Source organism: Macadamia integrifolia, chromosome 6, assembly GCF_013358625.1.
Source record: "Macadamia integrifolia cultivar HAES 741 chromosome 6, SCU_Mint_v3, whole genome shotgun sequence".
In the NCBI taxonomy this organism is placed as follows: Eukaryota; Viridiplantae; Streptophyta; class Magnoliopsida; order Proteales; family Proteaceae; genus Macadamia; species Macadamia integrifolia.
Window position 1 is genome coordinate 15,332,994 of NC_056562.1, and position 9,076 is coordinate 15,342,069.

Sequence of the window (9,076 nt, forward strand, 5' to 3'; positions counted from 1 at the left end):
TTATTATTATTCTTTTATTCGGTCCAAACCCCAAGGAAGCAATGAGACACCTCGAATCCTAATGCGAAAGCGTAGGGTGCGATAGCATAGGGTGGAAGTGGTTGACTCACAACACCAGCTCGTAGCATATGACCGCTAGATCGATCTCATCTCTAAATTGACGAGAGGGTTAGCCAGTCATTTAGCCCAATTCCGATGTGGAGGTCCTTTGATCCCATATCTCTTTTGTTAATTTTATACTTTTCTTTTAAATGTATACTTCATTTTGTGTACATTTTTATTTCTCTACAGGTCTACGTCTCCCCTATTTACTTTCTTTTTCATTATGCCACATGCTTATGCTTATATGTACACAAACACACACACTTGAACCCATTTTGATTCAACATACGTATAAACCTAGTAACTTGGTTAGGGTAAAACATTCGGACCCGACCTAGACTACGCTTCCACCTATGACTTAGGGTTGATTTAGCAAGTGGGGTTTACACAGGTCTAGATAGAAGGAGACCGACTCTCAAGTCAGGCGAGGAGAGTGCCTAATACCTTCCCGTCTCCTAATTTGTCACTTGTCCAAAGTCTTAGACTAAGACCATCTCTTATCCGGCAGCTAGTCATAGTCTTTTCTCTCCCTAGAGAGAGATCTATTTTGGGTCCTAGGCCCATCATCCTAGGTGGCAACTCCCTTTTTGGCTTTGACGTGCAATTTTGTGACATTATAGAGCACGTCATGACCCGACAATATGTTGACGTGTATGACCACGTGCGTCTCATCTGAGACCAACTTTTCGGTTATGGTCTCTATAGTTGGGAAGATGAATGACTTAATGCCTCAACATTTTGGGTTGGCCTTTCCAATATGTTATCAAAGCCCAGGTTCCTTTGTTGTCCTCTCAAAGTTGTTTGTCCACATGTAGAGCAAAATATGTCGAAGTTGCATGTGAGGAGGAGTGTTTGAGATGTTGGGTATTGTAGAGCCATAATCATGCATTGGTTCATTCAGGTCTGTGTTGAGCTAGGTATGTCGGAATTGCATGTGAGTTAGAGTGTTCAGACGTTGAAGTTATAGAGCTATGATCCCTCACTGTTTTCTCAGGTCCTTGATGCCTATATATACTTGAATGCTGAAGAGCTAGGGCCTCACCCACCACTACTGAAGATGAATCCCCATAGTTAGAAGCAATTAAACAAGAAATTTTTAGGAATGTTATAATGTGGTCACAATTTGATTCAATTTCTAGGCAGTCCATACTGAGAAGGATGGCTTCAAGGAACTTAAGGGGTGCACATGGGCCGGGTTGGGCTAGGTTTTTGAAAACCCTAACCCAATCTTGCATCCACTTAATTGGGCCTGGCACAACCCATCCCTGCTAGGGCCTAAAAAACAGTGGTGATGAATTTTTTTTTTTTCTTTGATTCCAATGTAATCTCTGATGCTTAAGTTGAGAACTCCATATTAGTTGCATTCATCAATTTACCAAGTTTATAAATGCACATAACCGTTATAGCCGTTGAGTTGCCTTTATTCCCTAACGACTATATCTCACAACTAGGAATCTTTCATCCCCTTTTATATTCATTAAATAAATGGTTCATTGATCATTCCTTCTCATTAAAGGGGGTGGGGTCTGATGCCACTTCATCAACATAGACAAACTCTTGTTGATAACAATTACAAATCATATCGTAATAAAACAAAAGATGAGGGAAGTGATTCAGGACAACCTTCATACCAAAAAAACATAAAAATTCAGTACAACCTTCACTTCGTTGTGGATGCAATAGTCAAAACGAACATGAGAGGAATATACTATGATTCCTTTACCATGAGAGACTGAGGCGCTGGATTAGAGGCATGAAATTGAGAGCACTACAAGAGTGAGACTAATGCAATGACTCTGTGAGACTAATAGGGGAGAAAGAGAGAGAGAGAGAGAGATTGTTGTGTTAAACAAAGAGACCAACCTGAATGTAGAGACAATTCACAATTTGATCGTTCAGCCGACTGGGTTTTGTAATTGTGAAATTGATTTTCATGCTAATGTTCTTTGTCTAAAATGGTTTAGAGATCCCGATTTAGGATTTCATGAAGCCTTAAAAAAAAATAAAAGACAACAATGCATATATGTCCCACTTAGGGATGTGCAAACCTAGCCTGAATTGGTAAAACCAATTGAACTAGAAATAGCCCGGATTGGATGAACCAGAATTTTATTGGGCTGGTTTTGATTTGAATGTTACGACCTAAAACTGGACCAAAGCGCACCCAAAATCGAGAGAACCCAAAACCAAATGGAAACTGGTATATAAATCAAGATCAAAACCAAAACCAAACCGATAAGAAACCAAAATCAACAAAAACTCATTAAAAAAAAAATTTGCATGGCAAACCTAACCGAAATCAACTCGATTACAAATCGATACCATAAATCAAAACCAAAACCAAACCAAAATCAAAGCTGAAATTTCCTTATTGATTTTATTTCGGTATCACCATTTCCACACTAAAATCGACTCAACCCAGACCAAAACTGAACCATCGACCAATTGACACCCCTAATCTAACTGTAAGTTGGGGCATTGGTAGTACGAAGTCTATTATTTGAAAGGAGTCCGCACCACTATGGGTGGAATGGAAAGACAAGTTCTGTGAGTTCTTCTGCAAAATAGGTTACTTGAACTCTTCCGTTGTATGATCAACATATCCTATTTAAAACTCTAAAGGAAATTTTATAGAACAATTATACAATCAGCAATTGACAAAGGGGTTAAATGTTAAGCAGTAAAAAAAAAACCATGTAAACAAACTTTTTTTTTATTAGGTAGCAAACTTCAAGTGGCTAAAATGAAGATGTGCTGAAAAAAATAAAATAAAAGAATAAACAAATTAGAACAAACATAGGCGTTGATAAATGGTGGGCTATTCATTTGAAGATGAACATCTGCAACAGAAGCTTTTAGATGCTACAATTCAAAGAAGTGATTCATTTCAAAGGCGAAACTTGCCAGTTTGACATAAGAAACTCTAGATGTTTGGGCCAATTATAACACATGCGTGAACATCTTCAACACATACAAGGTAGGACAGTGCAGTCATTTTGCACCTGCTGTGTTCAAGGAGTTTCTCACACCAAACCAGCAAGATTCTTTTTCCTTATTTCAAGTTTGAAAGAACTGACAGAGCTAAAGACAAGCATAAGATAACTTTTGAAGAAAGTAAAGAAAAACATGTATACTTTAAGTGGAATCTTATATGACTTTGAAATAGAAGGGCTGAGAAAAATACCCATCCATCTTCATGGGTATGCTACTAGTAGGTAATGACCAAAATAAGGCATGCATACAAACTGAACAGAGCACAGGTTCCACAGGTGGTGGTTCTTAACTTCTAATTGAAATTGTACAAAAACCACACCTAGAAAGACAGACTGAGTTATCCGATGCTACGAGACAAGCAAAGATACACAGGATGTTTCTCTTCTCATGCTGGCAAGCAGCCAGACAATTCATAAAATATCAGATATCGGCACCACCAATATGATTTTAACTTTTAAACTTACCTCAGATTGGCAGTAATGAATCCTAAGGTTTGTTTTATTCTGGGAGCAGAAAAAAAGAAGAGCTTGTCCTCACATAATGGTTTCACATAGGCAATAATATAAATATATCCCACACCACAAAAACTAGTCGAACTCAATAACACCAAATTTAGAAGTATGAAACCAGAAAACAGCCTAGCTGAAATTTCTCCGAACTGTCTTAGTTTAGTTGTTGAAAGGAGAGGAATGTTAAGAACAGGGAATGCATTCCTACAACAGAGCAATCCGGCAAGTCAACGAACAGCATCACACGCCCGGTCTGAAAGATTTTCCCAAAGTTCATAGGAAAGCATGTCCTTCAATCATCTGCACCACATAACACAAAATATTGGGTATTCAGAGAGAAATGGGATGATCTCAAGATTGGTCTAGTTTGAAGAGACTCACCATTGGGCGATTGAGAACTTGCAGCAGAGAAGTCTGAGGATGCCATTGGAATGGAAATAGAGAGCTGAGTTGTGGAGAATGAAGTCCTGTTTGACCTTTCATCTTCAAGATCGGACCATGAATCTCTGGTCTTCGGCCACTCATCAAAAAATGGTCGAAGAGACTGAACTTCCTGTTTTACAGTTACAGGCTCTGATGACCCAAATTCATTGCCAAAGAAACAATGTTGCTGTTGCTTTGCCAGTGAAGCAGTAATCGTTTCATGGCTGAGATCTTGCAAGGAGTGCAGCTGGTGGGGGTATTCAGCCTCCAATATGGAGCCATTTCTGGATTTTGATGGAGGGAATGAGGAGACTCTTGATGGCATCAGACGCCATGTGCTATCCAGAGAAGAGTCCATCCCAATGCCCCTTAAACTTCCAGAAGCTTCTGAGAAGAAACTATGCTCATCCACATCAGATTTTAATCCATGGAGATACCTGTACATCCCAGAGAAGGGAATCATGAAAGCTCTTAAACTAAATACCCAACAGGAGTATACGATCTACAGAGTTCAATTCCATTCATAATATGATTCAATTGGGTAGAAATTTAAACTACTTACACAATCAATTGGTGGAGTTCTCAATCCACAAACAACTAAAACCATAAGCAGTAAGGACTTCTTGACATAGAAATGACACTAAACATTACACGAAATTCCAGGAGAGAATCTAATATTAGGGAAATTTCTGTAACAAATACAACAAGAAGCATGATGAGTTAAAACAACAGAACATGATAGAAGTTTTATTTCGAACTAGGTTCTAAGTAGCAAAGCACAGTAGAATCAAACACGAAATGTGAAACCAAAGAAGTACTCTTGACAGCACATCTATCATATATAGCAGAAAGAGAGACGAAATGAGAAAAGCATCACATAATGAGAGATGAGAGACAAAAAAGTTTCTGGAATCCAGCTTGATACTTTTGTATAATCATTAGTTGTCAATGACAACATTTAAATCATAATTGCTTCAATATTCTCCTTATCCCTCAAACCCAAAAAGAGAGAATGTTGAGGCAGTCTGTATTGTGGGTGGTGGAAAGAGCAACAGAGAAAAAAGGGTCTTTTCAGTTGGTAGATGAAAGTGACTTCCCCAAGTTGTGATGCAATCTGTGTTGGTCATGTTGGCCAGGAAGACACTTAAATGGTCTAACCAAATCCTTTAATTGATTCCTTACATTTACCCCAGCCTCCTACTACCCCCCAGAAAACTGAAGAAAAAGTGCATCACAAAAATTCTTTGTATATACAAAAATTAAAACAGAGACGGTCAGAGAATACCCAAGTAATTAGGGGAAGATTTCTTTTCAGCCTATCTGTAGAATTGTACAGCTTAGTCATAATGAAATGTAAATTCACGATAAAATAATTACCATAGAAAACCAGAAAATAGGACAAACAGCACTAGGCTACTGGATTTGTTTAACAACAATTAGAGCTGTCCAATTCTGAAGATCTTCCATACAGAGACTCGATATAAATTTGAAATCAACTAGAGGAGTCCAATTTTGGATATTCATGCAGTATTTACTACATCTACAATTACTTTGTTTTTTATGTGATAAATGGTACAATGTATAAGCCAGTGCAAAAAATAAAGGATTAAAGAACAAGGAGATTTCATCCAAACTGCGCATATTTAGGACTATGATAGCTTATGTTCTCAATAATAGTTACATCTCAGGCTCACATAGTATCAGACCAGAAACCGGAAAGGTTGGAGGAAAGCACTTTAACACAGAGAAAAGCCACTTGCTTACGAAATACGACAAAAAGCCCACCAAATTTAAAGGACCTCTGCTTCCCGGATTGCATCTCAGACAGCTAGGATTTAGAAGGCATTGAAGTATTCCTCATAGGACGCAAACAAAGCATCCAGAAAAGGAGACAACCAGGCCATACGCCTATGGTAACTACCAAGTACAGATTGATAATCCTTCTGCAATTTCTTACCTTAAAAAAAATTATTTTATATATATATATATATATATATGTATATATCTTAAAATTTACCACCATGACCACGTATCAACAGAGCTAGCAGAAAATATTTTTCCCACAGAGTCGAAAGAGCAAAGATCTACAGAAGAACATAAATACAAGAGAAGGCATAAACTACACAGTAATTAAGGCTCCTCGAACCACAAATTGTAACCCCTGGACCAATAAGCAGGTCTCCAGGGCCCGTAGGAGAACTTCAGACGACGCATAGGTCCCCTCCAAACACCTAAAAAAAATTGTCAAAGCACAACTCTGCAAGGGGAAGAACCTGTCAGATTCGCTTCTGCACACAGATAATCCATAAAGAAAGCAACCTGTAAGTCCTACAAGTCCACTCTTCCCACCTTTCTTTTTTAACAGCAACTTAAAAGGACTTATACAAACTGCCACCAACCAGCACGATCAGGACACCCATCAAATGTTGTCAGATTTCTGAAATCAAATTATCAGAGAAAAAAGAGAGCCATAAAAGACTGTCAACACATTCTGGACAGCCGGAACTATCAGATCTCAGCAGCCAATTCCAACGGAAAATCAGAGGCATCAAACAATTATGGGCCCCTGGGACACTGAAAACAGCTCTCACCTACAGAAAATTAACGGCTCTCTGCAACAAACCCACAATCACGATGCAGGCAGTGGCAACCGAAACACACATATGGGCCCAACGATCAACATCCACATACAAAAAAAAACCACAAATTCATACAGAAAAATTCCATATAAATAATAAAATCCGCAGACCCATGTGATAAAAAGAAGAAAAGAACAAAAGGTAGATTCCCACAATTCACAGGACCATTGGTTTTACTGTATTTTCCCCCTTTTTTTAATACTCACTGCAAGTTGACTACAATGTAAAAGAGCTCAAGTACCTGTAATCTTTGCTACCAATCCCATAGGAGGAGACATGCTCCATCTGCAACTGGGATAGATTGCTTCCAGAACAGTGCGCCTGAGGATTGCTGATTGAGTGCAAGGGCAGGCTCTGGAAGCCTCCACCACTACTGCCACCGCCGCCACCAGCACTGCCACTGCTGCTACCTGTGGCGGTAAGTGAAGTAACCGTCGACGACGACGGAGAGATAGTTTGCGTTTCCACAGGCTTTCTTGAACGGTTGCGGCCTCTGTGCATGTGCCGCTCACAGTACTTGGAATCCGCGTAGGCGTCTTTGGAGCACCTCCACTTCTTCCCATCGGTCCTCTTACATCTACCCGGCTCTGGGTCTACCTTCTTACCATAGAAGGAACAATAGCCCACTGCAAACAAAGACCCATTAAGGATGCATATATAGAAGAAAATAGAGGATCAAAGAAACTCTAGTCGACTAAGAACAGAGAAACCCATCATAGTCTACAGCAAAATGGATATATTAAATTCGATTTCTTCCCATAAACAAACTCTTTTTTAACACCACTTTTAACGGATGTTTCCGAATTTAAAAAGGAAAAAAAAGAAGCAAGAGTTAATTGAAAAGGGTTTTAATTTAATACCGAGGGCCAAAGCTCGTTCCAAAGGAAGCAGAGAAAAATCTGAAATGCTTAATATGCAATTTAACAAAAACCATATGATAAAGAAATATAGATAGCAACATCCGCCATAAATGAACCCAAAAAATCTTTCCCTGAAAAAGGAAAAAAATTACCAAAAAAAATAACATAAGAAGAAAGCACCGATCGACCAAACCAAACCCTACAGTAAGATTTCAAGAAATGGTAGAAAGAGACAGAAAACGAAAGTTGAAATGGAAAGGAAAAAAAAACTATGAAGAGAGGGAGGGAGAAAAGCGGGAGATGAGGAGATCCCTCTTCCTTACTGGTCGAAGGGTGGAAGAACCTCGCCGACATGGATTCGAAGCTCTTCCGAATAGGGAGAACGAGATCAGATGGAACTGGTAAACCTGCCATTAAATACTTAAAGATCAAAGCTTGATGCTCGAGTTCCTGCCACTGCGATGCCGTGAACGGCGGTCGGCTTCCGGTTGCCGCCGACGTACTGTTCATCTCTTTCTCTTCCCAAATCCGTTTCTAGCCACTCTCCTACTTCGCAGTAAAAGCTGCAATAAACCCACTCTAGTTCAGACATACCCCAACAACACACAGAAAAAGCGCAGACCCAGAACGTTAAAAGCGGTCTCCTTTGAGGGAGAAACGTAGGGTTTCTGCATTTCCAGTCAAAAGCAGTAAAACAGAAGAAAACCCACCCAAAAAAAACCCAGAAAAAAAAGAGTGATTTAATGTAGTGAACTGAAGCTTTTATAGCTTTTTGAACAGAAAACAAAACCCTAGAAAACCCATCAGTAGTGTTCTTTGCTCAGACATTAATATGAGATTCTGGATAAGTTTAGGGGAAGGTCTGGTAAGGTTAGTGGAGGGTTTTTGGAGTTGTATGGGGTAGTGGACTCTGTGTCTCTCTCTGTGCTTATCTGCCTCTCTCTGCAGCTCGGTTTGTGTGTGTTGGGGAAAGGGCGCAGTACCTGTTGCAGATGTCTTAAATTATAAAGGGGCAAACACACCGAATAGGAGAATACCTTAGCTTCATTTCCTTTGTTAAATAGATTCTTTTTAATTAATTAATTTCATAATATTAATGTCATATAAAGACAACACAGAGATCTGATTAAGTGTATTGTGATGCACCAATCTTGGTAGCTTGCATTTTTTTTTTTTTCAGTTAAAAAAAGCTTAAGGGCGTCAAAACTTAATCTGAGCCGATAAAACCAATCAAACCGAATTGACCCAAATCAAATTAAACCAATTTTTTTAATCAGTATCTTCTAAATAGGGCAATATTAAGCCTTTTGAACAATACCGATCTGATGTTTAGCGAATCTATTCAATTAATCCTTAAGTTAATCATTGTAACCGCATAAATTACATAATACCTTAAAAATCGAACTTAACTAAAAACATAACAAACTCAAAATCGATCCAAATCCGAATTAAAATCGAAACCAAATTAATAAGAAATCAAAATCAACCTGAGAAATTCATTAAAAAAATGCAGTTTCTTTTTTTGTATAATTTTGTATAGGGAAAGAAA

At 38.7% G+C, this 9,076-nt stretch overlaps 1 protein-coding gene across 1 annotated transcript; it reads right to left on the reverse strand.

Annotated features, from left to right (window-relative positions):
- Window positions 1–3,566: 3,566 nt before the first annotated feature.
- LOC122081927 (growth-regulating factor 3-like) lies at window positions 3,567–8,504 on the reverse strand. Its single transcript, XM_042649346.1, has 5 exons — window positions 8,238–8,504; window positions 7,851–8,090; window positions 6,909–7,293; window positions 3,987–4,465; window positions 3,567–3,905 (listed from the first exon to the last, which is right to left on the reverse strand). Exons 2-5 carry the CDS (start codon window positions 8,035–8,037, stop codon window positions 3,898–3,900), a joined length of 1,059 nt encoding a protein of 352 aa, XP_042505280.1. The 5' UTR covers window positions 8,038–8,090; window positions 8,238–8,504; the 3' UTR covers window positions 3,567–3,897.
- Between the last annotated feature and the right edge of the window lie 572 nt (window positions 8,505–9,076).

Excerpts from the sequence above, each read along its gene's own strand:
- LOC122081927 (XM_042649346.1), bottom strand. The coding sequence starts at position 8,037 with ATGAACAGTACGTCGGCGGCAACCGGAAGCCGACCGCCGTTCACGGCA. Across the intron at positions 7,294-7,850 it reads GTTCTTCCACCCTTCGACCA|TGGGCTATTGTTCCTTCTAT; the intron begins GTAAGGAAGAGG and ends CTTTGTTTGCAG. Across the intron at positions 4,466-6,908 it reads ATTGGTAGCAAAGATTACAG|GTATCTCCATGGATTAAAAT; the intron begins GTACTTGAGCTC and ends TGGGATGTACAG.